Genomic DNA, 27,570 nt, shown 5'->3' on the forward strand with positions numbered 1-27,570 from the left:
AGAGAAGGGAAATGGGGCAAAAGCAATAATAGAGGAAACAATCGATGAAAATTTCCCATCTCTTATCAAAGACATAAAATTACAGATCCAAGAAGCTCAGCATACCCCAAACAGAATAGATCTGACAGACACATAAAGGCAAATATTGCAGGATCTCACTGATATGAACTAATTATAATATGTAAACTCATAGACATGAAATATAAGTTACCAGGATATAGAAATGAGGCTAAAGAATGGGGAGTGATTGCTTATTATGAGCAGAATGTTCAACTAGGGTGAACTTAAATGTTTGGAAATGGACAGCGGTGATGGTAACATGTTATGAGAATAACTAACAGTGCTGAAAGGTGTGTGAAGGTGGTGGAAAGGGTTAGCTCAGAGTCACACATGTCATCAGAAGGAAAGTTGGAGGTTAAAAGATGGGAATGTACAAAACAGTGAATCTTGTGGTGGACAATGTCCATGATTAACTCTACAAATATTAGAAATCTCTCTCACAAACTAGGACAAATGTATGTTACTATAACTAGAAGTTAATAATAGAGAGGCATATAGGGAAAAAGTATATACCTATTGCAAACTATACACTACATTTAGTAGCATGTTAACATTCTTTCGTCAACAGTAACAAATGTGCTATATCAAAACTATGAATCAGTAATGGGGGCATGGTTATGGGTATGGGAAGATCTGAGTTTCCTTTTTTGGTCTTTACTTCTTTTCTGGAGTAGTTCTAAAAATTGAAAAAAAATTAATTGTGTTGTTGGATGCACAGCTGTATGTATGGTGGTGCTAATTGATTGTACACTTTGGATCTTTGGATAGTTGTATGGTATCTGAACAATCTCAGATAAAAAAATAAAAAAATAAAAAAAAAAGCCATATAAACCATTCTTCTAAGAATTAGCCATTTAAAAAATAAATTACATCTATCTTAATGTACACCAAGTAATAAAATATCCTGATTAATGTTACAGAAAACCTTTAGCTGACATATTTTGTCACCCCTGGAAGACAGTCTATTGGGCCTTGTAGCTACTATTAATTTTTTTCAAGAAAATGATTTTTAATTCAATTTTATTGAGATCATACAGTCATCCAAAGTGTACAATCAATTGTTCACAGTACCATCATATACTTGTACATTCATCACCCCAATCTATTTTTTGAACATTTTTCTTGTACCAGAAAAAGTTAAAATAAGAATAAAAAATAAAATGAATGAAGAAAACCCAAAAGACCCCTCCCACCCTATTTTTCAGTTAGTTTTTTGTCCCCATTTTTCTACTCATGCATCCATACACTGGATAAAGGGAGTATGATCTACAAGGCTTTCACAATCACACTGTCACTTCTTATAAGCTATATTTCTATACAGTTGTCTTCAAGAGTCAAGGCTACTGGGCTGCAGTTTGATAGTTTCAGGTATTTGCTTCTAGCTATTCCAATGCATTAAAACCTAAAAAGGATATCTACATAGTGCATAAGAATGCCCGCCAAAGTGATGTCTCCACTCCATGACTCCATTTGGAATCTCTCAGCCACTGAAACTTCATTTCATTATATTCAGCATCCCCCTTTTGTTCAAGAAAATGTCCTCAATCCCATGATGTTGGGTCCAGAATGATCCCCTAGAGTCATATCCCACATTGCAGGGAGATTTACAGCCCTGGGAGTCAGATTCCACATAGCGGGGAGGGCAGTGAGTTCACCCACCAAGTTGATTTAGCTAGAGAGAAAGGGCCATGTCTGAGCAACAAAGAAGTACTCAGGGGGAGACTCTTAGGCACAATTATAAGCAGGTTTAGCCTCTCCTTTGCAGTGATGGGCTTCAGAATGGCAAGTCCCATGATAGAGGGCTTGGCACATCAAACTGCCCGTCCTTCAGTGTTTGTGAGAACATCTGCAACAATCCAGGTGAGGAAGCCCAACCTCTCCACTTTCCCCCAGCTCCTCTGGGAGGTCCTGTATATATATTTATTCTCTGTCCAAATTACTTTGGGGTGTGTTGGTATTTCACACTAACCTATGCAAACCTACCAGGTCTCACTTCCAATTAAAACTTCCATGTAATTATGGTATTTGAATGAACTGTGAGAGTTAAATTGTTTAGGAAATACAGATCTTGCACCAACTAAACATCGCTTCCCTTGGTCTCACATGGAATTTGAAGTTTTAAAATGCAGTCAGTATTGTCCTTTACCCTTTGACCCAGTTTACCCTCATCCTAACCTCTTCTGCTTCATTCATATCTCTAGTTGGGGTCTGAAATCTTTTTCAGCATTTTTCATGGTTGCTATATGTGCTAATACTAACATTCATATATACTGAGCTCTAGCTCTGAGATTCAGGTGTCATACAAATACCCAAAGTTCCAGGGATTGATCAGTTTATACACTAAGGGATCAGCATCTCAAAATCTAGAAATAGCCATTACAATTCAGGAATAGATGTGATTGCTGTAGGCTTATAATCTATGGACCATTACAATAAGTATTCCCCTGATAAGCTGTGCGCTAAGGTTCAATTCCGAGTTTACACATTGTAGTTAGTTCATATTGGTGAGGCATTATAGTGTTTGCCTTTGTTTCTGGTGTAATTCACTCAAAATGCTGTCTACAGATTCCATTCACCTCGTTGTGTGTCTCACAGCTTCACCCCTTCTCATAGTAACTCAATAGTTCATTGTATGCACACACAACATGTCACCATTGTGTTCCTCAGTTGATGTACCCTTAGGCCACCTCTAACCATTGCAGATCATGTATATTCTCTCCATAAACACCAGTGTGCGAATGTCCATTCCTGTCCCTGATTTCAGATCCTCCAAGTAAATGCCCCCTAATGAGGCTGCGGGACTTTATGGCACCCACATGCTTAGCTTCATGTGGAACCACCCCACTGTCCTTCAGAAAGGCTATACCATTCTGCCTCCTAACCAACAGTAAATATGTACATCCCTCTCTCCATGTTTTCTCCAGCACTTTTATCTCTGTTTATATTTTTCCATATAATTTCATAGAGATATATTCACATACCATATAATTATCCACAGTAAACAATCAGTTGTTCATGGTGTCATTATACAGTTGTGCATTTATCACCACAGTCAACACTTGAACATATTGATTACTATGAATAAAAAAGCTGGTTTTTACAAATAATGAAAAAGTTAATAAAAATAAAATATCATACAATGCAATATAATAATAGGGTCAGACAACACCACCACTAAGAATTCCATATCCCTCCCTTATATCCCCCTCTCATACTCATTTAGCTTTGGTATATTACCTTTGTTACATTTAATGAAAGCATATTACAGTGTTGCTGTTGACCATAGACTCCAGTTTGCTTTGATTATTTTTTCCCCACTACCATCCCTTTCCAACACTCTGCATGGTTGACATTCATTTGTTCTCCCACATGCAAGAACAGTTTTGTATTTGTACATTTAGTCACAATCATTGGCCACTCCAGTTTTTGCTGAGTTAAACAGTCCCAGTTTTATCTTCTGTCTTTACTTTGGGTGTCATACATGCTACTAGCCCAGCTCTTTCAGCTTTACTCATGGACATCTTTGTTCAGTGTAGTTACAGTATTGTCCTACCATCAAACAGTGTTATGCTATCAATTTCTGGGTCTATATAATCAAGCCTGCTGAACATTTTTTAGTCCTTCAGCATTGAATGTCCAATCTCTACCCTCTTTCTATCTCCTGATAGCCTGTGTTATCAGCTTTTAATTCTCAAAGTTTGCTCATTAATGTTAGTTCATATTAGTAAGATGATGCAGTATTTGTCCTTTTGTTTCTAACTTTACTCAACATAAAGTCTACAAGATTCATCCACGTTATTATATGTTCTGTGTCTTTCTTCTGTCTTACAGCTGTGTAATATTCCATCATGTGTATATACCAAAGTTTGTTTATCCACTCATCCATTGATAGATATTTGGGCCATTTCCATCTGTTGGTAGGTGTGAGATGGTATCTCATGGTGGTTTTGATTTGAATTTCCCTAATAGCCAGTGAAGCTGAGCATTTTTTCTTATGTTTTTGAGCCATTTGTATTCCCTCTTCAGAAAAGTGTCTGTCCATGTCTTTTGTCCATTTTCAATTGGGTTGTTTGTCTTTCTGTTGTTGATTTGTAGGGCCTCTTTATACATTCAGGTTATTAAACCCTTATCTGTTATGTGGTTTCCAAATATTGTCTCCCATTGTATAGGCTCCCTTTTTACTTTTCTGTCAAAGTCATTTGATAAAGAAAAGTGTTTGATTTTGAGAAGATCCCATTTGTCTATCTGTGCTTTGGTTGCTCGTGCCTTGGGTGTGAGGTCTAGGAAACCACCTCCTATCACAAGATCTTTAAGAAATTGCCCTACATTTTCTTTTAAGAGTCTTATGGTATTGGCACTAATGTTTAGGTCTTTGATCTATTTTGAGTTAATTTTTGTATAAGGTGTGTGATAGGGGTTCTCTTTCATTGTTTTGGAAATGGATATCCAGTTCTCCAAACCCCATTTATTGAAGAAGTTGCTCTGTCCCAGTTGCTTTGGCTTGACTGCCTGATCCAAGTTCAATTGTCCATACATGTGAGAGTCTTATTTTTGAGCACTCAATTTGATTCCATTGGTTGGTATATCTATCCTTATGCCAGTACCATGCTCTTTTGAGACCTGTAGCTTTGCAATATGCTTCCAAGTCAGGTAGTGTGAGACCTCCCACTTGGTTCCTCTTACTCAAGATATTTTTGGCTATTCGGGACACCTTGCCCTTCCAAATAAATTTGGTTATTGGTTTTTCTATTTCTGCAAAGTAAGGTATTTGGATTTTAATTGGTACTGCATTAAATCTACAAGTTCAGGTAAAATTGACATCTTAATTATATTAGTATTCCAATCCACGAACAAGATATGCTCTTCCATTTCTTTAGGAGCTATTTGATTTCTTTTAGTAATTTCTTGTACTTTTCCTTATATAGGTTTTTTTGTGGCCTTCATTAAGTTAATTCTGAAACACTTCACTCTTTTGGTTGCTATTGTAAATGGAATTTTTTTCTTGATTTCTTCGTCTTTTTGCACATTACTTGTGTGTAAGAACACTACAGATTTTTGCATGTTGAACTTGTAGCTTGGCACTTTGCTGTATTCATTGATTAGTTCTAATAGCTTTGCTGTAGAATTTTCTGGATTTTCTACATATAGAATCATGTCATCTGCAAAGAGTGAAAGTTTTACTTCTTCTTTTCCAATTTTGATGGCTTTTATTTCTTTTTCTTGCCTAATTGCTCTAGCTAGAACTTCCAGCACAATGTTGAATAACAATGGTGACAGTGGGCATCCCTGTCTTGTTCCTGATCTTAGAGGGAAAGCTTTCAGTCTGTCCCCATTGACTATGATGTTAACTCTTGTTTTTCATATATTGCATTTATCATATTGAGAAAATTCCCTTCTATTCCTATCCTTCCAAGTGTTTTCATCAAGAAAGGATGTCGAATTTGTCAGATGCCATTTCTGCATTGATTGAGGTGATCATGTGGTACTTCTGCTTTGATTTATTGATGTGATGTATTACATTAATTGATTTTCTTATGTTGAACCAGCCTTGCATAGCTGGAATAAACCCCACCTAGTTGTGGTGTATAATTCGTTTAATGTGCTGCTGTATTTGATTTATGAGTATTTTTGGGGGGATTTTTGCATCTATATTCATTAAAGAGATTGGTCTATAATTTTCTTTCTTTGTAGTATCTTTTTCTGATTTTGGTATTAGGGTGATGTTGGCTTCATAGAATGAGTTGGGTAGCTTTCCCTCCTCTTCAATTTTTTTGAAGTGTTTGAGCAGGATTGGTATTGATTCTTTCTTGAATGCTTGGTAGAATTCACATGGGAAGCCATCTCATCCTTGGCTTTTGTTTTTGGGAGCTTTTTGATGACTGACTTAATCTCTTTACTTGTGGTTGGTTTGTTGAAGCTGATAAGCTGCTGGTACATGATGTCTTCAGCATGGTGACAAAGGACAGCTACTGAAAGCCTCTCCTCAGATTCAGTGAAAATAGAGATGTAACCACCCTTCCCATCCAATATGTTTTGATATGTTTTGTTCTCATTTGCCTTGAGATATTTACTGATTTCTCTTGTAATTTCCTCCTTGACCCACTGGTTGTTTAAGTGTGTTGTTTAGCCTCCATATATTTGTGAATTTTCCAGCCTTCCTCCTGTTATTGGTTTTCAACTTCATTCCGTTATGATCCGATAAAGTGCTTTGTATAATTTTGATCTTTTTAAATTTATGTAGACCTACTATTCTGGTTTGCTAGAGCTACCATTATGCAAAATACCAGGTATGGATTGGCTTTTATAAAGAGGATTTATTATGTTACAAATTTATAGTTCTAAGGCCATAAAAGTGTCCAAACTAAGGCATCAACAAGAGGATGCCTTCACTGAAGAATGGGCAATAGTGTCCAGAATATATCTTTCATAGGGATGGCTCATGGCTGGTGTCTGCTGGTCCTTTGCTCCCAAGTTGTATTTCAAAATGGCTTTCTTCAAAATGTTTCTTGGCTTCTGTCTTTACTCTTCTCAGCTCCTGTGCATCCTTGCTGCTTTCTCCCATGGCTCTTCTCTGTAAGCTACTGGCTGTACTCTCTTAGCTTATCCAGGGCAAACTCTGGGCTTCATCTTCTAGCTTAGCTTCTCCAAACAGCTTTCTGTCTGCATCTCAAGCATCTCCAAGCTTCAGCATTGGTGTCGGCTCTTAGCTTCTCCCAGGGGCAAACTCTGGACCACCCATCCTGGCTTCTATCTCCAAAATGTCTCTCTCAGCTTCTCCTCTAACAGGACTCCAGTGAACTAATCAAGACCCACCTGGGGTAACACCTCTATGAAATAATCTAATCAGAAGTTTCACCCACAGTTGGGTGTCACATCTCCATGAAAACACTGAAGTAAAAGTTTCCACTCTGATCAAAAGACTAAGTATGCCCCCACAAGACTGCATTAAAGAACATACCTTTCGTGGGAGACATGATATATCCAAACCAGCAAACCTACTTTGTGACCCAACATGTGATCTATCCTGGACCCTTGAGCACCTGAGAAAAAAGGTATATCCTGCTTAAACAATCAGTGGGTCAAAGAAGAAATTGCAAGAGAAATCTGCAAATATCTTAAGACGAATGAAAACGAGAATACAGTTTATCAAAATTTATGGGATGCAGTAAAGGCAGTGCTGAGAGAGAAATTTATAGCCATAAATACCTACATTAAGAAGGAAGAAAGAGCTAAAACCAATGACCTAACTGAAGAAGTGGAGAAACTGGAGAAAGAATGCGAAACTAATCCCAGAGCTGGCAGAAGGAAAACAACAACAACTGTTTCAGTTTGCTAATGCTGCTGGAATGCAAAGCACCAGAAATGGATATGCTTTTATAAAAGGGGGTTTATTTGGTTACAGAGTTACAGTCTTAAGGCTATAAAGTGTCCAAGGTAATGCATCAGCAATCCGGTATCTTCACTGGAGGATGGCCGTTGGTGTCCAGAGAACCTCTGTTACCTGGGAAGGCATGTGGCTGGCATCTGCTCTGGAGTTCTGGTTTCAAAAAGGCTTTCTCCCAGGACATTCCTCTCTAGACTGCAGCAGCATCTGGGCCTCTGTGGCTCTTTTTAAAGTATTCCAGTGATCCAATAATGATCCATGCTGAATGGGTGGAGCCACATCTCCATGGAAACATTCAATCAAGAGGTCACACCCTAATCAAAAGTGTCACTCACAGTAGGGTGGGTCACATCTCCATGGAAACATTCAATCACAAGTTTCCAACTGAATCAACACCAATATGTCTGCCCCTACAATATTGCACTAAAGAATATGGCTTTTTTGAGGGGGCATAATATATACAAACCAGCACAACAACAAAGATTAGAGCAGAAATTAATGAAATAGAGAATTTAAAAAAACAATAGTTGAGAAAACCAAATTTGGTTCTTTGGTGACCCCTTAGAATGACAAAGGCAAAAAGAGAAGCATTGTGTTTGAGTGTACCTGTGTGACAGAGATAGAGAATATGAAGAGACCATTCTAACCCCAATGGGGAGAGAGTCAGGGGGAGCACAGGAGCATCAGGGAGACATAAGGAATGTTGTTGGACTATAGCATTTTGAGATAATCAAAATAGAATATGAGGAAGAAATGGTAACCCCTAGGTCAGAGAAAAGCTATGGGAATATATATTAGTGTAATCTGATGACATCATAAAAGATCTTCATTTCATGCTTTGTAAGTTCTCTACCTGAAGGTCCACTTAGAAGCAGATTTTTATTCTAATACTCAGGGAAGGGGCTCCACACAGATATTCCTGGAACACTCAGAGGATTAGAACCCACAGAGGACAGCAACAAGGTGAGAATGAAAATTAAAATATGTGACTCTGTAGGATTAGATTATTTTACTGTAAATTGGTTTAGGCACAGTTTATTTAAAAAAACATAAACACGTATTATTCCTTTGGGTTTAAAAATGCCTGACATTTTTTCTCCTAAGGGATACCTTTGGATTTTTTTTTCTTAAACTTCATGGTTCAGATAATCAGCATCATTTGAAGCCATGTTAAATGTTATTTTTCTCTCTTAAAATAGCTTTTTTGCAAAATAAATGTTATAAACTCATTGTAAAATAATGAAAACAATGCAGAAAAAGTAATGAAAAATAAAAATCACACCAATTCGTATTATTCATTTTTAACCCTTATGTTAATCATTCATTTTTACATAGATACACTTGCATGGTAACAGAAAAGTAAGACATAAATATTACAATCTTTTTCCTGCTTCTACCTGATTTGGGAATTCTGTCTTTGCTTGCCCTTCCCCAGCTCTATAATCACTGTGTGGGGTAAGGAGAGAGCTGGATAAGCAGGGAAGGAAAGATTAATGGAAAATGGAATGGGCTGAGAAAAATAAAATAATGTGGAAAATAAAATAGGAAAATAAAAATGAAGTTACAGAAAGAGTTCTGATAATGAAAAAACTAGTGTCAACATTTACTAAGAGGAGGGCTTTTGGAGAGCTTGAAGAAAGGAATAACAAATAACATGGGGCTGCTCTTATGCATTGGAGATATTGAAAGATTTTTTTATGAAGTGCCATGTGAGTGTGCGTGTTGTAAGCATGTGTTTTAAGTTAAATCTAATATCTTATTTTGGGTGCATTATTAAAGTGTTAGATATAGAAAAGACACAAAATCTTTGGAAAGGTTTTCTGTTTGTTTGTTTGTTTGTTTACATGAAGCAGTCTGTACTGATTTAGAAGGACCAAAAAGACACTCAGGTTCATTCAAGTTTTAGGTTTCATGTATCTTCAGTTTCACTCAAAATTATACATATATGGAAGTTAAACAACAAACTCTTAATGAATGGCTCAAAGAAGAAATTGCAAGAGACATCAGTAAATATCTTGAGATAAATGAAAATGAGATAACAAGATATCAAAATTTATTTGATGCAGTGAAGGCAGTGCTGAGAGGGAAATTTACAGCCTCGAATGCATACAATAAAAAAGAAGAAAGAATTAAAGATCTAACTGTACATCTGGCAGAAAAAGAACAGCAAACTAATCCCAAAGCAAGCAGAAGGAAAGAAATTACAAAGATTAAAACATAAATTAACTCAAAGTGGATCTACTAAATATAAGAACCAGGACTATATAGCTCCTAGATGAAAATGTAGGGAAGGGATTTTGTGGTTGGAAAACATTTCTTAGATGTTACACCCAAAGTACAGGCAAGGGAAGAAAAAAATAGATAAATGGGACATCCTCAAAATTAAAAATTTTGTACATAAAAAGGCTTTGTCACATAAGTGAAAAGACAACCTTCACAATGGGAGAAAATATTGGGAAACCACATACCCAAAAAGGGTTTCATATCTGGTACATATAAAGATTTCATATCCAGAATATATAAAGAAATCCTATAACTCGACAATAAAAAGACAACCCAATTAAAAATGGGCAAAATGTCTTGAATAGACCTATCTCCAAAAAGGATATGTAAATGGATAAAAAATGTGTGAAAATGTGCTTGACATCACTATCATTAGGGAAACGCAATGAGATATCATTTCATACTTACCAGAATGGACACTATTTAAAAAAAACAACAACACACAAACAGAAAACTACGGGTGTTGGAGAGGATATGGAAAAATAGGAACCCTTATTCATTGCTGGTGGGAATGTAAAATGGTGCAGCCACTGTGGAAGACAGTTTGGCACTTCCTCAGGAAGCTAAGTATAGACTTACCATATGATCTGGCAATCCTGCTATTGGTTATATACCCAGAAGAACTGAAGGTAGGGTTTCAGATATTTGCACACCAATGTTCATAGCAGCATTAATCACAATTGCCAAATGATGAAAGCAACCCAAGTGTCTATCAACTGATAAATGGATAAAGAAAATGTGGTATGTACCTACATTGTAATATCATTCAACTGTAACAGTAGTGAAGCCCTGATGCATGTGACAACATGGATGAATCTTGAAGACATTATGCTGAGTGAAATAAGACAGACACAAAAGGACAAATATTGTTTGATTTCACTGTTATTAACTAATTATATTAAGCAAACTCATAGAATTAGAATCTTGATTATAGGTTACCAGGAGATAGAATGGGGAGTTGATGCTTAATTTGAACAGATTTTCCACTTAAGCTGATGACAAAGGTTTGGAAATGGATGATGGCAATGTTAGCACATTATTGTGAGTGTAATAAATAGTACTGAACTCTGTAGATCACTGAGATTTACAAAGGAAACATCTGGATGTAAATATTACTAGAATAAAACCCTACACCAGAGAACATGTTATATGTTGAAGATAGAAAGATGCATTGCACATGGATCCTACTTTGTTTAGAAGATAACATCTGTAATAGAAATCTGGGAAAGGATCCTTTTAGGCAGGAGTGATAGTCAATGCAAAGCTCCTAAGTTGATCCTCTTGACATGTTTGAAGAACAGTAAGGGGCCTATTGTGGCTATAATGAAAGGAGTTGGGGAGAGAGTCATAGAAGTTGAGGGCAGAGACTCAGCAAGGGGCAAGACCTAGTTGGATCTTTTGGCCATTGTGCAACTTGTTCTTCCTCTGTATGAAATGAAGCATGGGACTTTAAGGCACAATCTGACTTACGTTTTAAAAACGACTGTGGTTGCTGTGTTGGAAATAGATTGTCAGGGACAATGGATAAAGCAGGGAGCTAATTAAGATGCCTTTGTAGTAATTCAGTAACAATGGTCTCTCAAGTCAAGGCGGGGAGGTGGGGCAAGATGGCAGAGTGGTGAGGAGCAGAATTTCATCTCTCCCCTAGAGCAGCTGGCAATTACCCAAGAACTATATGAAACAGTGTTTTCGGGGTCTCCAGTAATCAGTCACATATTGGACGCAAGTTTGAAATTGGAGGAAAAGCTGAGATCGCAGTGAACATTGTAAGTTCCCCAGACCAGGGGTCTGGCGCCCCTCCCCACCCAGACCTCACAGACTGTCTTGCTGCCAGCTCCCTGAAATGGAGGGAAAAAAAAAACCAAAAAACAGCAATCTGCTGAGGGCAAGAAGGGAGGCTCAACCCAGCCTCAACTGCAGAATTAATTTACAAATTAATTAACTAATTTTGTGAGCTGGGGTGCTAAAGAAGGGCTGGGCTCCGAGAAGTTGGGGCATGTAAAAGTGGGCACCCATTCCCAGACTCCAAAAAAGCCATTTTTTTTCCCCTACATTTTGTCCCTTCTGGCTTCTCACTGATCCCTTATCTTTTTGCATTTCAATAGCCCCCTGCAGGGGTGGAACTGAAGCTGTTGGAGAGTAATTATCAGAAATAGCCCAAAGCATATCTTTAAATGCTCTATTCTGACACTGAGAAAACTTCCAGGCTGGGGAAAGACTTTTAAAAGAGACTCTTTTTTTTCTTTTTTCTTTTTCTTGTTTTTCTTTTCTATTTTTTTTTTTTTAATCTAAAAGTAATATATGTGGTTATTTTCTATCGGAAAGCCCAGGTTGAGGGACTAGGCTGGGCTTGGGGGAGACGGAGTACCCACAGTGTCTTTGAGTTCCGTATTCACTACTGAAGGCCTCCACCCCTGTCTTTAATTGGCAACTCAGGCTGACCAAGGAATCTACCTGGAGAGGCCCCAAAGAGGAGAGGGGAGAAGGGAATAGTGCCCCTGAGAGACAACTGGAGTTCTGAGGATTGGGAGAGTGGAGGGAGGTCCAGCTCAACTGGCAGTCCTCCTTCTGGGAACTCAGACCCCAGGGGCAGGAATTCAGATTCGGGCTTCAGTCAGTCACGCCCCTGACAGGATCAGAGTCACCAGGAGAACCAAAGTCTACATACCTCCTTACACTGGTGGGGGATCTGCGGGCTGGCCAGCACCACCTGCTGGACAGGAGAGGAAAAGCACCAATTCTAAAGGCCTCATAGGAGGGTCTCATTCTCAGGAAAACTCCATACCCTCCCAATGAGACCTAGGCCTCACTAGACTGGGAAAATCTGACTAGGGCTGACCATATCTGAGGAGACCCACTCACAAAAAGGTTACATAGAGGCAGAGCAAGAAACAGAAAAAAAAAGAGGGGAAAAATTCTGATCAACTAAATAGAACCTAAGTTAGAGGTCTAGAATAAGTTGAACTGAATAACAGAGGCCAGAGAACAAAGCCAACCAACAAGTAAACCACTAGGTAAAAGATAGAAAGCAAGCTCCAAAATAAACTAATCAAGAAAATCCGATGCCTAGACAACTTAAGATAACAAGCCATACCAGGAAACATGAAAACATGGACCAGCCAAAGGAACAAACTACTAGCTCAACTGAGACACAGGAGTGGAGGCAACTAATGCTAAATAAATTCGATGAAATGAAGGAAGATATAGCAAAAGAGCTGAAGGATATAAAGAAGACACTGGATGACCATAAAGAAGAATTCATAAACTTAAAAAAACAAATGGCAGAACTCATGGGAATGAAGGCCACAATGGAGGAGATGAAAAACACAATGGAGGGACACAACAGTAGATTTGAACAGGCAGAAGAAAGGATCGGTGAACTGGAAGACAGGTCATTCGAATTCATACACACAAAAGAACAGATGGTGAAAAAAATGGAAAAATATGAGCAGGGTCTTAGGGAGCTGAGTGACAACATGAAACGCACAAATATACGTGTTATGGGTATCCCAGAAGGAGAAGAGAGGGGAAAAGGGGCAGAAAGAGTAATAGAAGACATATTCACTGAAAATTTCCCAACTCTTATAAAAGACAGAAAATTAGAGATTCAAGAAGTACAACTTACCCCAAATAGAATAGATCCCAATAGACCTACTCCAAGACACTTACTGGTCAGATTGTCCAATGACAAAGACAAAGAGAGAATTCTGAAAGCAGCAAGAGAAAAGCGATCCATCACATACAAGGGAAGGTCGATAAGACTATGTACCGATTTCTCTGCAGAAACCATGGAGGCAAGAAGACAGTGGCATGATATATTTAAGATACTGAAAGAGAAAAACTGCCAACCAAAAATTCTATATCCAGCAAAACTTTCCTTCAAAAATGAGGGAGAGATTAAAACATTTTCAGACAAACAGACACTGAGAGAGTTTGTGAATAAGAGACCAGCACTACAAGAAATACTAAAGGGAGTGCTACAGGCTGACAGGAAAAGATAGGAGAGAGAGAGTTGGAGAAGAGTGCAGAAATGGAGATTATCAGGAAAGGTAAAAGGAGAGGAAAAAATAAGATATGACATATAAATTCCAAAAAACAAAATGGTAGGAGAAAGTACTGCCTTTACAGTAATAACACTAAACATAAATGGATTAAACTCCCCAGTAAAAAGACACAGACTGGCAGAATGGATTAAAAAACAGGACCCATCTATATGCTGTCTACAAGAAACTCACTTTAAACACAAGGACAAACATAGACTGAAAGTGAAAGGTTGGAAAAAGATATTTCATGCAAACAACAACCAGGAAAAAGTGGGAGTAAGTATATTAATATCAGACAAGTTAGACTTCAAAAGCAAAACAATTAAAAGAGACAAAGAAGGATACTATATATTAATAAAAGGGTCAATTCATTAAGAAAACATAACAATCATAAATATTTATTCAGCAAGCCAGAATGCCCCAAAATTCATGAGGCAAACACTGCGATCACTGAAAGGAGAAATAGATACCTCTACAATAATAGTTGGAGACTTCAATACACCACTATCATCAATGGATAGGACATCTAGACAGGATCACTAAAGAAACAGAAATGTTGAATTGTATGATAAATGAACTAGACTTGACAGACATCTATAGAACACTACATCCAACAACAGCAGGATACACTTTTTTCTCAAGTGCTCATGGAACATTCTCTAGGATAGACCACATGTTGGGTCATAAAGCAAGTCTCAACAAATTTAAAAATATTGATATTATGCAAAACACTTTCTCAGACCACAATGGAATGAAGTTGGAGATAAATAAAAGGCAGAAGGTCATAAAATTCACAAATATTTGGAGGCTAAACAACACCCTCTTAGATAACCAGTGGGTAAAGGAAGAAATTACAAGAGAAATTAGTAAATACCTCAAGGCAAATGACAATGAAAACACAACTTACCAAAACTTATGGGATGCAGCAAAGGCGGTGCTGAGAGAGAAATTTATTGACCTAAATGCCTATATTAAAAGAGAAGAGAGAGCAAAAATTGAAGAGTTAACTCCTCACCTGGAGGAATTAGAGAAAGAACAGCAAACTAACCCCAAAGCAAGCAGAAGGGAAGAAATAACAAAGATTAGAGCAGAAATAAATGCAATTGAGAACAGGAAAACAATAGAGAGAATCAACAAAACCAGAAGTTGGTTCTTTGAGAAAATCAATAAAATCGATGGACCACTGGCTAGGCTAACAAAAAAAAAGAGAGAGCAGATGCAAATAAATGCAATCAGAAATGGGAAAGGAAATATAACTACCGACCCTGCAGAAATTAAGGAGATAATGAGAAGATACTATGAGCAACTATATGCTAATAAACTAGACAACTTAGATGAAATGGACAACTTCCTAGGAAAGCATAAACAACCAACATTAACTCAAGAAGAAACAGATGACCTCAACAAACCAATCACAAGTAAAGAGATTGAGTCAGTCATCAAAAAGCTCCCAAAAAGGAAAAGCCCAGGACCAGATGGTATCACATGTGAATTCTACCAAGCATTCAAGAACAAATTAGTACTAATCCTGCTCAAACTCTTCAAAAAAATTGAAGAAGAGGGAAAGCTACCTAACTCTTTCTATGAAGCCAACATCACCCTAATACCAAAACCAAGGATACTACAAAAAAAGAAAATTATAGGCCAATTTCTTTAATGAATATAGATGCAAAAATCCTCAACAAAATTATCGCAAATTGAATCCAGCAGCACATTAAAAGAATTATACACCACGACCAGGTGGGATTTATTCCAGGTATGCAAGGCTGGTTCAACACAAGAAAATCAATTAATGTAATACACCACATCAATAAATCAAAGCAGAAGAACCACATGATCATCTCAATTGATGCAGAAAAGGCATTTGACAAAATTCAACATCCTTTCCTGATGAAAACACTTCAATGGATAGGAATAGAAGGGACCTTTTTCAATATGATAAAGGCAATATATGAAAAACCCACAGCTAACATTACACTCAATGGGGAGAGACTGAAAGCTTTTCCTCTAAGATCAGGAACAAGACAGGGATGCCCACTATCACCATTGTTATTCAACATTGTGCTGGAAGTTCTAGCTAGAGCAATTAGGCAAGAAAAAGAAATAAAAGGCATCCAAATTGGAGAGGAAGAAGTAAAACTTTCACTATTTGCAGATGACATGATTCTATATGTAGGAAATCCAGAAAAATCTACAGCAAAGCTACTAGAACTAGTCAACGAATACAGCAAAGTAGCAGGCTACAAGATCAACACGCAAAAATCTGTAGTGTTCCTATACACAAGTAATGTGCAACAAGAGGAGGAAATCAAGAAAAAAATCCCATTTACAATAGCAACCAAAAGAATCAAGTATTTAGGAATAAAGTTAATCAAGTCAAGGCAGTAACACTGAAGCTGAAACGACATGTTGAAATATGGAAATAAATGTAGATTTATTCACATTTTAAGACATTTGTTCCAGGCCGTAATACTGAAGCTGGTAAGACATGTTGAAATATGGAAATAAATGTAGAAGTATTCTGGATTTTAAGACATTTGTTTGGCAAAAAATACCTTAAGGAAATAGTAAACTGATAGAAGATGGGGAAAAAATTTAGTTTAAATGCAGGCAGTGGACATTGGGTCAATATCCATCATATGCTACAATAGCACAGGAAGTAAAAAAACAACCCACCGAAAAATAGGAAAAGGACATAAATAGGCAAATTGCAGAGGAGGAAATTCAAATACTTTTTAAGTTTATGAAAAGATGTTCAAGCTCAGGAATAGGAAGGGGAATGGAATTTAAGTGTGACAAATTATTTACAGCTTTCAAACGGACACACCTGTAAACAAAACCAATACCACTTTTGGTGGTAGAAATGCTGGGAAAAGGAAAGGGAGTTTCATACCTTGCTTGAAGGAATGTGAATTATTATGACCTTCGAGAAAACCATACAAAGCTGGAAGACGATGTTCTGGTAATTTCTTTCATTGAAATAGAAGTACTGGTATATAAAGGTGTATGTGTAATCATGATTTTGTCAGCATTGTTTTTAATAGTAGAGAACTGGAAAGGGTGAATTTGTATCTATGTGGAGTGATTGGATAAGTTATGATATAGCTACAATGTTGAATATTGGAGAGATTTCAGTGAAGTATTGATAAATGACAAAATCTAGAGGTTGAATAATCTGTTCTTTTAAAATCCAGGTTAAAGCCCTATAAATATAATTGGTTGGATGACCATGTCAGAAAACATGGGAGGGGGTGTGCTACGTCATAAACATGAATAACTGGGGGTGATGGGATGGAAAGTTGCTGAATAGATTAAATCTAAAAGATTAAATCTAAAGATTAGAAAATATGCATATATGTGTGCTATAAATTAACATTGAATATATATAGGAAAGTGTATGTGTGTGCATAATATATGCTTTTGAGAGCTATTTCAATTAAGTCATTAGCTAGGTGTTAGAGATTGTAGCTAAAAGTCAAACCAGCACTATTAGAAGGAAAAGAGAAAAGATTCTACTCTTTTGCCCTAAGGGAATATACAGTCCTTGAGGTGAAATTTTGAGTAGAATAGTGGGCCTCCCAAAAGGCACCCAGATAAAAGCATCTTCATCTATGTATAAACAATTTCCTAATTCTGTCTTCCCTAAAGGATTTGAATTATGGAGGGTCTCCTAGGTAAGATTCTACATCACACCTCTGAGACCTTGATGCTCCAAAATAAATAACTTACATCATTCTACTTCTTACTGCATAGAAAACAAAGGGTGTTATTCACATTCCATTTTATAGGTTAATGATTACCTCTAGAAAAAAATCATAATTAAGTATCATGACCTTCATCTGAGTGACTCTCAGAAAAATTCAAAGACTGAGATTTATAAATGCCCTGAGCCTCTCCACACGAAAGGAAGAGGAGAGATTTTTTAATTCAGGGCTAATACTTCAAATAGCAACAGTCATTTCTCTTTGGAAAACAATGGTGGAGAGAAAACCAGGACAGTTCTGATGCCTCTAGTTGGAAGAAGGGTGAGCACTGACCCCTTTGTGTTTTTATACCCTTCAAACCAGAGCTATAGAGAGTTAATGGACCTTTCTGCTTTCTCCAGTTCTAATCCTGAAATGTAGATGGTTGAAGGGTCTGTATGGGAGGAAAGTAGAGGTTAGAAGTAGTGCTGGGTTTGCAATGCCTCCATTCCCTCTGCCCCTTAGAGCATTTCCTATGAAGGAGATCCAGTTTCCATTCCTGATATAATGACTTTTTTGCTGTGCCTCTTCTGGAAGCCAAGGGCATCTCTGAGACTGATTCCTTAACTCTGCTGTGGACCGACTGTTTATGGTCCCCACCCTATGCAGCATCTAATCTGGGTTGGTGGCCAGTACAGGGTAGCTGAAGAATAGTAAGTAAATTTAACAAACATAAACCCGAGTTAGGAAGGGAATAAACTTCATTAATGGCAAATTGAAGCATACAAAAGATGAGAAATCCCTGCACTTCTTCCCCCTTTGACCCATTTCTCCCAGTGTTAACTGGTGCTCTGCTCAAGCCTCCCATGCACCTGCCCTCCTTATACGGGCAGAGCCTGATCCAGCTCTGTGTAATAGTTAACTCCAGCTACATCTCTGGGCTTCTTAGCTCCAGGAAGGGATACAATATGCTCTTGCATGAGAAAACATTCCACCTCAAATGTGACCCTACTTTCCTATTTTCACAGATTCCTTTGCAAGAGAATGGAAATTGGAAACAGTTCATTAGTGACAGAGTTTATCCTTGCAGGTTTAACAGAATATTCAAAGATCAAGCTCCCCCTCTTCTTCTTCTTCCTAGGAATCTACATTGTCACTGTGGCAGGCAACCTAGGCTTGCTCACTCTAATTGGACTGAATCCTAACCTCCATACTCCTATGTACTACTTCCTCTTTAATTTATCCTTTATTGATCTATGTTATTCTTCTGTCATCACCCCAAAACTGTTGATAAACTTTGTGTCAACATTGAACATCATCTCCTATGGAGGATGCATGACTCAGCTCTTTTTCCACTGTTTCTTAGTCATTGCAGAGTGCTATGTGTTGATGGTGATGGCCTATGATCGCTATGTGGCCATCTGTAGGCCCCTGCTTTACACGGTCACCATGTCCCCTCAGGTCTGTTCTTTGCTGGCTGCAATTGTGTATGTGGTGGCATTCATTGGTGCCTGGGCCCACACAGGATGCATGCTGAGGTTGACCTTCTGTAATGCCAACACCATCAACCACTACATGTGTGAAATCCTTGCCCTCCTGGAGCTCTCCTGCACCAGCACTCACATCAATGAACTGGTGGTTTTCATTGTTGTGGGCTTTACTGTTGGGGTGTCCACCCTCAACATCACTGTCTCTTACAGTTTCATCATCTCTAGCATCCTTCGCATTCGCTCCACTGAAGGAAGGTCCAAAGCCTTCAACACTTGTAGCTCACATATTATTGTTGTTTCTATTTTCTTTGGATCAGGAGCATTCATGTATCTTAATCCTTCTTCTGTTTTGTCCATGGACCAGGGGAAAGTGTCCACTCTGTTCTATACCATTGTGACACCCATGCTTAATCCTCTGATCTACAGCTTCAGGAACAAGGAGGTTAAAGTTGCCCTGAAGAAATGCTTGAATAGAAAAACATTTTCCTAAGTTGAAGCAGTATTAGTTATGTTAAGAGAACACATTTTTCTCTTTATCCTGTCTTGTTTTTCCCTTAGAAAAAGAAGTGAGGTATAATGGAATCAGCATTAGATTTGGAATCAGAAATCCTGGGTTAAAGCTCTGAAAAAAAATGCATGATATTATCAAGATTTTCAGGAAGAATAAGTTAATTCAGATAAAGTGTACAGCACAGTCTTGGGGCCTGTTTCACTTGCACACTTTTCCGCAAGCTCTCCCTCAGTCTGAACACCCTCCCACATCTTCTTCCTTTTACTTGCTCAATCGATCCATGCTTTTGCGTTAAGTTACTGAGAACCTCTGGGAAGTCTTTCCTTGACAGAAAGACCAGGTTTGAAGACCTTCAGCTATGTTGTCATAACATTCCCTGCCTACCCTATTGTGCCTACCCCACTGTATCAAAATTTCTTTTCTACTTCATTACCTCCCCCACCTGAATATGGGCAGAAACTCTGTATTGTTCACTATGTATCTCTTGAACCTAATTCCCTGACATGGAGCAAGCACTTAAATATTACATTTACACTGTGATTCTACTTACTTAAATTATGAGAAAATTTTAAGAAACTCAATTGCAGGAAAATTGTCACTTTTATAAAAAGGAGTTTGTTGTTTAAGAAGGACATTTTTCCACTTTCGCTTTTCAAAAATTGCAAGGGAATTATTTGAGAATATTATAAAGTGTATTTGAGATTTGCCTTTTTTTTTTTTTTTTGTCTACTCTTCTTTGAAGATACATCTTGCTCATTGAACAATGCTGCTTCCTCCATGGTTATATTATATATGTTTTTCTTTTCCTAGAACACTGTTATTATTTGTTCCTATCCCTTTATGTTATCTATTAATACTTCAGATATCAGCTGAAATGAAGCACTGCATAATCCATCTTGCAACATTTAGATGCTCTTATTTTGTGTTACCCAGAGTGGACCAGTTCATCCTGACACAAAGTAAAGGTCACAATAATTATGATTTTCACATTTTGTAGTTGCCTGATTAATTGTCTCTCTTCTCTGTTAGATTTTAAATACTGTGAGAGCAGACCCACATGATTCTTATTCACTATCACACTTATCCTTTACAGAATGATTTTTGTAATAATTGATTTTCATCAGGATTTTTTTCCCATCCTCCCTTATAGCACAATAATAGAAAAAAAGATTTATTTGGTTTTAGCGAGGTTGTAGTTTGTGGATATGACCAGGACAGGCTTCAAAGCAGAGCAGAGCAGTGGGAAAGCTCATGGTCACTGATGTTGGACCTACCTGGGTTTGGATTTCAACTCTGTCATTTGTTAAATATCAGACTTTGAAAAAGTTACTATCCCTTCAGGATCTCAGTTTCCTCCTCTCAAAATAAGAATAGTATCTATTTCAAAGGAATTTTTATGGATATTGTAATCTACTTGTTTTGCACTCAAGCCATATTAAATGGAGTACAGTTCTGGATTTGCCGCTATATAGCAGAGCCATTTTTCATTCAGATTAACAACTTTCAAGATAGGTTTGTCTGTTTGATCCATTTTTAAAATCTTGTAATAACTATTTTAATTTCTTCATTTATACAATAATAGGGCTGGGATGAATCAAAGATTCACAACCTGGCTATAAGTGAGATCCATCCAGGTGCCATTTGAAATGATGAGCCCCTGGTCCCATCTCAGACCTACTCCATCAGAACATGTTGTGGGCAGACCTCATGAGTGTCATTTAAAAAGCTTTTCATCACAATATGACATTACTGTTTGAGTGACCGGTGATTTGGAACTTCCTTTCAGAGCATTCTGCAATTCTAAAACTGTATCTGGAGAGGCACATGTGTGGGAACTTGCACATTTTACTGAAAAAAAATTTTCCTGGTAACAGAAAAGTTAATAAATGAATTATTTATAAAGAAAAAAGGTAGTGCTAAGTACTGTAGTGTTAAATATTGGAGAGTGGTTGGGTGAGGTAAGCATCAGATCATGCTTTTTGTATTGAAAATCCACAGATATGGGAAGAGAAGATTCATGGAACTGGTAGAAGCAGAAAATTGATTGCAATTGATTAGGGAGCCATGGAGAGGAAGGAAGTAGAGAAACTATTCATAGCTTACTCATTCAAAATGTATTAGAATGATAGACCATTGGAAAAACATAGAAATCCCAGAAATAATACCACAAAACTATAACTATGTAGAACACAATAAAGAAAAGATTACAGCTCAAACCAATAAGGGAATGGTAGAACATTTAATAAATAGTGCTAGGTTAATGTGTTTGCTATTTAGAAAAAACAATATATATATATGTATATATATAATTATATTCCACATGCCAAAATAAATTCCATGTGGATTAAAGAATTAAATTAAAAAATGAAGCTTTAACAATAGAAGAGCTAGAGAATATATATGTGAAGATTCATCTAATCTCAGGCAGAAGGAGGAATAAAAGGAAAAACATTTTTAAGCCAACAATGATAAATTTCTATAAAGGCAACAATAACAAATAAAATATATTAATTTCACTCCCTGCTGTATGGTGAACTAGATACTCTGGTGGACCATCTTGATACAAAATAACTAGATCCTCCTTAAAACATAATGTTCATTGAACTGTTCTGTGCACAGGATATATGGTAAATGTCCAAGGACAGTAAGAAAGAGGGAGGGAGGGAGGGAAGGAAGGAAGGTAGGAAGGAAGGAAGAATAGAAGGAAGGAAAGAAGTTAGAGAAATTTTTAAAAAACTCACTGAAACTGGAGCAGCCAAATTCGAAAAGACTAGAAGAATTTGAAGAAATTACTTAGACTGCAGCTCAGAGACATCAGAAAATAGAAAATATGAAAGAGAAGGAGACAATAGAGAACATGATAGAAAGAAGATGTTTGAAGAGTTGATTGCTGAGCACCATCCAGGACCAATGAGAGATGTGAATCTGCAGATACAGGCTTATGTAGTTGGAGCAGAGCAAATGAGGGGACATTATTAGATAAGAAGTCCAAATGTTAAAGAGGGATGGGCAGATCATGTAGAGATGAGGAAGGACAGCATAGATGAAGCAGGGAAAACAAAATAAAACTATTCCTTGACATTTTATTGATGCTGTAGAAAAGGAAAAAGCAAGAAAATTAAAGTGAACAGAGAGAAGCCAGATGACTTTGAAAGGAATGACAAAGTGACAGATCCTCTTAAAAGTGATAATAAACCAGAAAGCAGCAAAATATTTTACCCATTCATTCATTCATTCATACAGCAAATATTATTATTCCTTGCAGTGTTCTAGGCACTAAAGATATACCAACAAATAAAACACACCCAAATCTCTGTCTTCAGCCCACCTACCATGAGCAAAATAAATAAGTCAATTATGTAATATAAAAGATGGTAAGAATGGGAAAAAAATGACTGGCTTGTCTAATCGTAATGAAATCATACTAGAAATCGTTTACAAAAAGTAAACACCTTCATCTTCATTTATGGATTCAACAATTAAGAATGCTTCTAAATAAACTATGGGTCAAAGGGAAAGAATAATATGAATATATTTCATATCAAAATGAATGGGATGCAACAGAAGTAGTGTATAGAGAGAAATGAGAGCCTTGAATACTTGCAATACAAAAATAAAATGCATAAAATTAGTTGGAAAATGGCAAAGAAATAAATTAAAGGAAAAATGGGTAAAGATAATACAAGTGGGAACAGAAATTATTAATAAAGAAGATACATCAAATTTGTAGTTAAAACTCTCAGCAGACCTCTCCTCTTCAACAAGAAGGGCTTGCAGAGCTGCCATCTACTGACTCTGACCCAAGCAGTTTGGTCTTCTGGGGAACCAGCAGTGATGAGATCCCTTCCCTTGCAGTTTTGGACCCTTTGTGCTGTGGGACTTCTGGGTAAGTGGTGGAATAGTAGAGGCAGAGCTGACTTCTCCACCTTGGAATAACTAGAGAAAAGGTAAAAATGACTGGGATAGTGGCTCCAGGGAACAAGTGGCCAGAGAGGGACTTCTACATTACATAGGGAAGATCTGGATGAAAAATTGGAGACATTGCAACTGAAAGGACAGGGTGAGTTTATTTAATTGTGACCACCTTGGGGCTGGCTGCTATGTGTCAGCTAGAGTGGGTGAGGGAGGAACTGTGCACTCCCACCCTCCCATCTTCACAACCAGCTCAGGAGGGCACCCTTGTCACTCCTGCTTCAAGGAACAGCCATGTGGGTCTTGGGAACCAACAGACTTGTTTTAGCCACACACAGAGACATTACTGTGGCATACAGTGACTATCCCAAACCCTGAGGCAGGCCACTATGGGGACCTAAGTTTGAGGAAGAGTGGAGGACCTTCCCTTTGGAAGGAGAGGGGATGCAGAGCAAAACAGAGCCTATATGACAAGTAGCAGGTGAGAGAGACATTCTCTGTTGCACAGCCTGCATCCCTTCTCCATGGAGCCTGCGGCACTCATAGTTTGCACAGGGGGAGAGTTGGAGATGAGAGAGAGCCACATGGAAGCACTAAGAGCTTCTCCCCCACCGCAGATGTCCATGGTTGCACGGCAGGCAGGGATGTTGTGGGCTGATGAATAACAGGGCTCTTCTGAGCTAGCTGAGGTCTGAGGAAAGTGAATCTCTCAGTCCCACAGCCCGAGGTAGTTCCACTCAGAAGCCTGAAATCACCAGACCCATGATGCCCTCAAGTGGATTCTCCACCAACATGCACAATGCTAACCCCAAACCCCTGGGGCTGCAGACTCCAGCATGCACAGAGATCTGCTGCATTGTCTGGATTTTTACCTGTTTTTGACCCCACTTAGCCAGCAGCCATAGTCGGTGAAAAGCAGGCATGAGGGGAGAAAGTGGCCCAAGAGTGCCATCTGTTGAGAAGACAGGTAAAGTGCACTCTGACAAACTGCTATTCTGCCAAATTCTCTGCAGATGTCCAAATAGGCTTGCTTCTCCTCCAGGAGGCTTGAGTCCTGGTCTGGCAGGGAATTACAGGTAAACCAAGTGCCAAAGGAGACCTTCAATGCAAACACTAGCAACTATAAAATCTTAGGTGAGCAAGGGAAATCAGTTGTCAAAATACCTTTATGAAGATAATCAAATTCCAAAAAAGAAGAAAATAAAAAAGCACATGAAGATACAGAAGATATGGCCAAGCCAAATGACCAAATTAAAAAGGTGGAGGAGACACAGAATTTGGAACAAATTATCAAAGAAATACATACAAATCTACACAATAACTTCGGTGGGTTGGATAAAGACATAAAGGGCATCAAGAAGAAACTGGAAGAGCATAAAGAAGAATTTGAAAGTGTAAATGGAAAATTAGCAGCTCTTATGGAAATGAAAGATACTGTAGATCAAATTAAAATATAGTAGAGACACACAACAGCAGACTTGAAGAGGCAGAAGAAAGAATAAGAGAACTAAACATCAGGACAATTGAATGCAGACACACAAAAGAACAAGTGGTGAAAAAGATGGAAAAATTTAAATTAGATTTCAGGGAAATGATGGACAATGTGAAGTACACAAAAGATTCATTGGTGTTCCAGAAGGAGATGGAAAAAGTAAAGAGCTGGGAAGAGTATTTGGGGAGATAATTAGGGAAAATTTCCAAACCCTTATAAAAGACATAATTACGCAAATCGTAGGAGACCACTGAACTCTAAATACAATAAATCCAAATAGACCCATTCCAAGACACATACCAATCAGACTGTCAAATGTTGAAGAGGAGAAAATCCTGTAAGTGGCAAGAGAAAAGTGATTAACCACAAACAAGGGAAGTCACATAAGATTAAGTTCTGACTACTCAGTGGGCACCATGGAGGTGAGAAGGCAGTATCACATATTCAAGATCCTGAAAGAGAAAAAATGCCAGCCAAGAATTCTTTATCCAGCAAAGCTGTCCTTCAAAAATGAGGAAGAGTTTAAAATTTTCACAGACCAATACTGAGAATTTTTTAACAAGAGACCTGCCCTGCAAGAAATACCAAAGGTAGTTCTGTTGGCTGAAAGAAAAAGACAGGAGAGAGAGGTCTGGAGAAGGGCACAGAGTTTAAGAGTATTAATAAGAGTAACTTAAAGTATAAAAAGAGAGAGGGAAAAAATAAATCTGACAAATAAAAACCAAAGGATATGATGATTGGTTCCTACTGCATTTACAGTAAAATCTTTGAATGTAAGAGGATTAAACTCCCCAATTAATAGATACATATGGCAAAATGGATTGAAAAGTATGATCCATCTATATGCTGCTTACAAGAGACTCATCTTAGACCCAAGGGAAAAAGAAAGTAAAAGAATGGAAAATAATATTCCACACAAGCTGTAACAAAAAGGAAGCAGGGGTAGCTATATTAATATCAAACAAAAAAGATTTTAAATGCAAAAATGTCATAAGAGACAAGGAAGGACACTTCATAAAAGGGACAATTCACCAAGAAGAAATAACAATCGCAAATACTTACGCACCCAACCAAAGAGCTCCAAAGTTGATGAGGCATACCTTGGCAAAACTGAAGGATGCAATAGATGTTTCTACAATAATAGTGGGAGACTTCAATATACCACTCCCTTCTATAGATAGAGCAACCAGACAGAGGATCAGTAAGGAAATAGAGAACATAAACAATGTGATAAATGAATTAGACCTAACATACATATAGATTATTGCATCACAAAACTCCATGAAGTGCTCATTAAATGTTCTCCAGGATAGATCATATGCTGGGGCAAAAAATAGGTCTCAGTAAATTAAAAAAAGACTGAAATTATACAAAGCACTTTCTTTACCATAATGGAACGAAGCTGGAATTCCATAACTACTAAGAACCAGACCTTTCAAAATATATGGAGTTTAAACAACACACTCATAAACAATCAGTGGGTTGAAGAAAAAATTGTGAGAGAAATCAGAAAATATTTGGAGATGAATGAAAATGAGAGTACAGCATATCAAAACCAATGGGATGCAGCAAAGTGGTGCTGAGAGGGAAATTTATAGCTTTAAATGCAAATATTTAAAAGGAAAAAGAGCTAAAACCAAAGATCTAACTGAACAACCAAGGAAGCTATATAATGAACAGGAAACTAAACCTAAAACAAGTAGAAGAAAAGAAAAAAAGAAAGATTAAAACAGAAATGAATGAACTGGAGAACAATAAAACAGTAGAATCAATAAAACCAAAAGTTTATTCTTTGAGAAGATCAACAAGATTGACAAACCCGTAGCTAAACTAACAAAGTAAAAAAGATTGAAGATGCAAATAAAATCTTAAATGAGAGGGAATTTATTACCATGGATCCAAAAATAAAATTTAAATACTCATAAGAGGATAATATGAACAACTGTATGCCAGTAAACAAGACAACTTAGAGGAAATGGACAATTTCTTAGAAACATATGAACAGCCCATACTCACTTGAGAAGAAATAGGAGACCTCAACAAACCAGTCACATGTAAAGACATTCAGTCATCAAAAATCTTCCTATAAAGAAAAGCCCAGGGGCAAGATGGCGGACTGGTGAGCTGTATGTTTTAGTTACTCCTCCAGGAAAGTAGGTAGAAAGCCAGGAACTGCGTGGACTGGACACCACAGAGCAATCTGACTTTGGGCATACTTCATACAACACTCATGAAAATGTGGAACTGCTGAGATCAGCGAAATCTGTAAGTTTTTGTGGCCAGGGGACCCACACCCCTCCCTGCCAGGCTCAGTCCCGTGGGAGGAGGGGCTGTCAGCTCCGGGAAGGAGAAGGGAGAACTGCAGTGGCAGCCCTTATCGGAAACTCATTCTACTGATCCAGACTCCAACCATAGATAGACTGAGACCAGACACCAGAGAATCTGAGAGCAGCCAGCCCAGTAGAGAGGAGACAGGCATAGAAAAAACAGCACAAAAAACTCCAAAATTAAAAGCGGAGGATTTTTGGAGTTCTGGTGAACATAGAAAGGGGAAGGGCAGAGCTCAGGCCCTCAGGCTCATATGCAAATCCTGAAGAAAAGCTGATCTCTCTGCCCTGTGGACCTTTCCTTAAAGGCCCTAATTGCTTTGTCTCTTAGCATTTCAATAACCCATTAGATCTGTGAGGAGGGCCCTTTTTTTTTCTTTAATCC

At 37.8% G+C, this 27,570-nt stretch overlaps 1 protein-coding gene across 1 annotated transcript; it reads left to right on the forward strand.

The window, feature by feature from the left end:
* The first annotated feature begins 8,789 nt into the window (after nucleotides 1–8,789).
* LOC119536505 (olfactory receptor 145-like) lies at nucleotides 8,790–19,433 on the forward strand. The gene is made up of 2 exons (XM_037839328.1): nucleotides 8,790–8,803; nucleotides 18,515–19,433. The coding sequence occupies exons 1-2, from the start codon at nucleotides 8,790–8,792 to the stop codon at nucleotides 19,431–19,433; spliced, it is 933 nt and encodes a 310-aa protein (XP_037695256.1).
* The last annotated feature ends 8,137 nt before the right edge of the window (nucleotides 19,434–27,570 follow it).

This window comes from Choloepus didactylus, chromosome 6 (assembly GCF_015220235.1).
Source record: "Choloepus didactylus isolate mChoDid1 chromosome 6, mChoDid1.pri, whole genome shotgun sequence".
Classification (NCBI taxonomy): domain Eukaryota; kingdom Metazoa; phylum Chordata; class Mammalia; order Pilosa; family Megalonychidae; genus Choloepus; species Choloepus didactylus.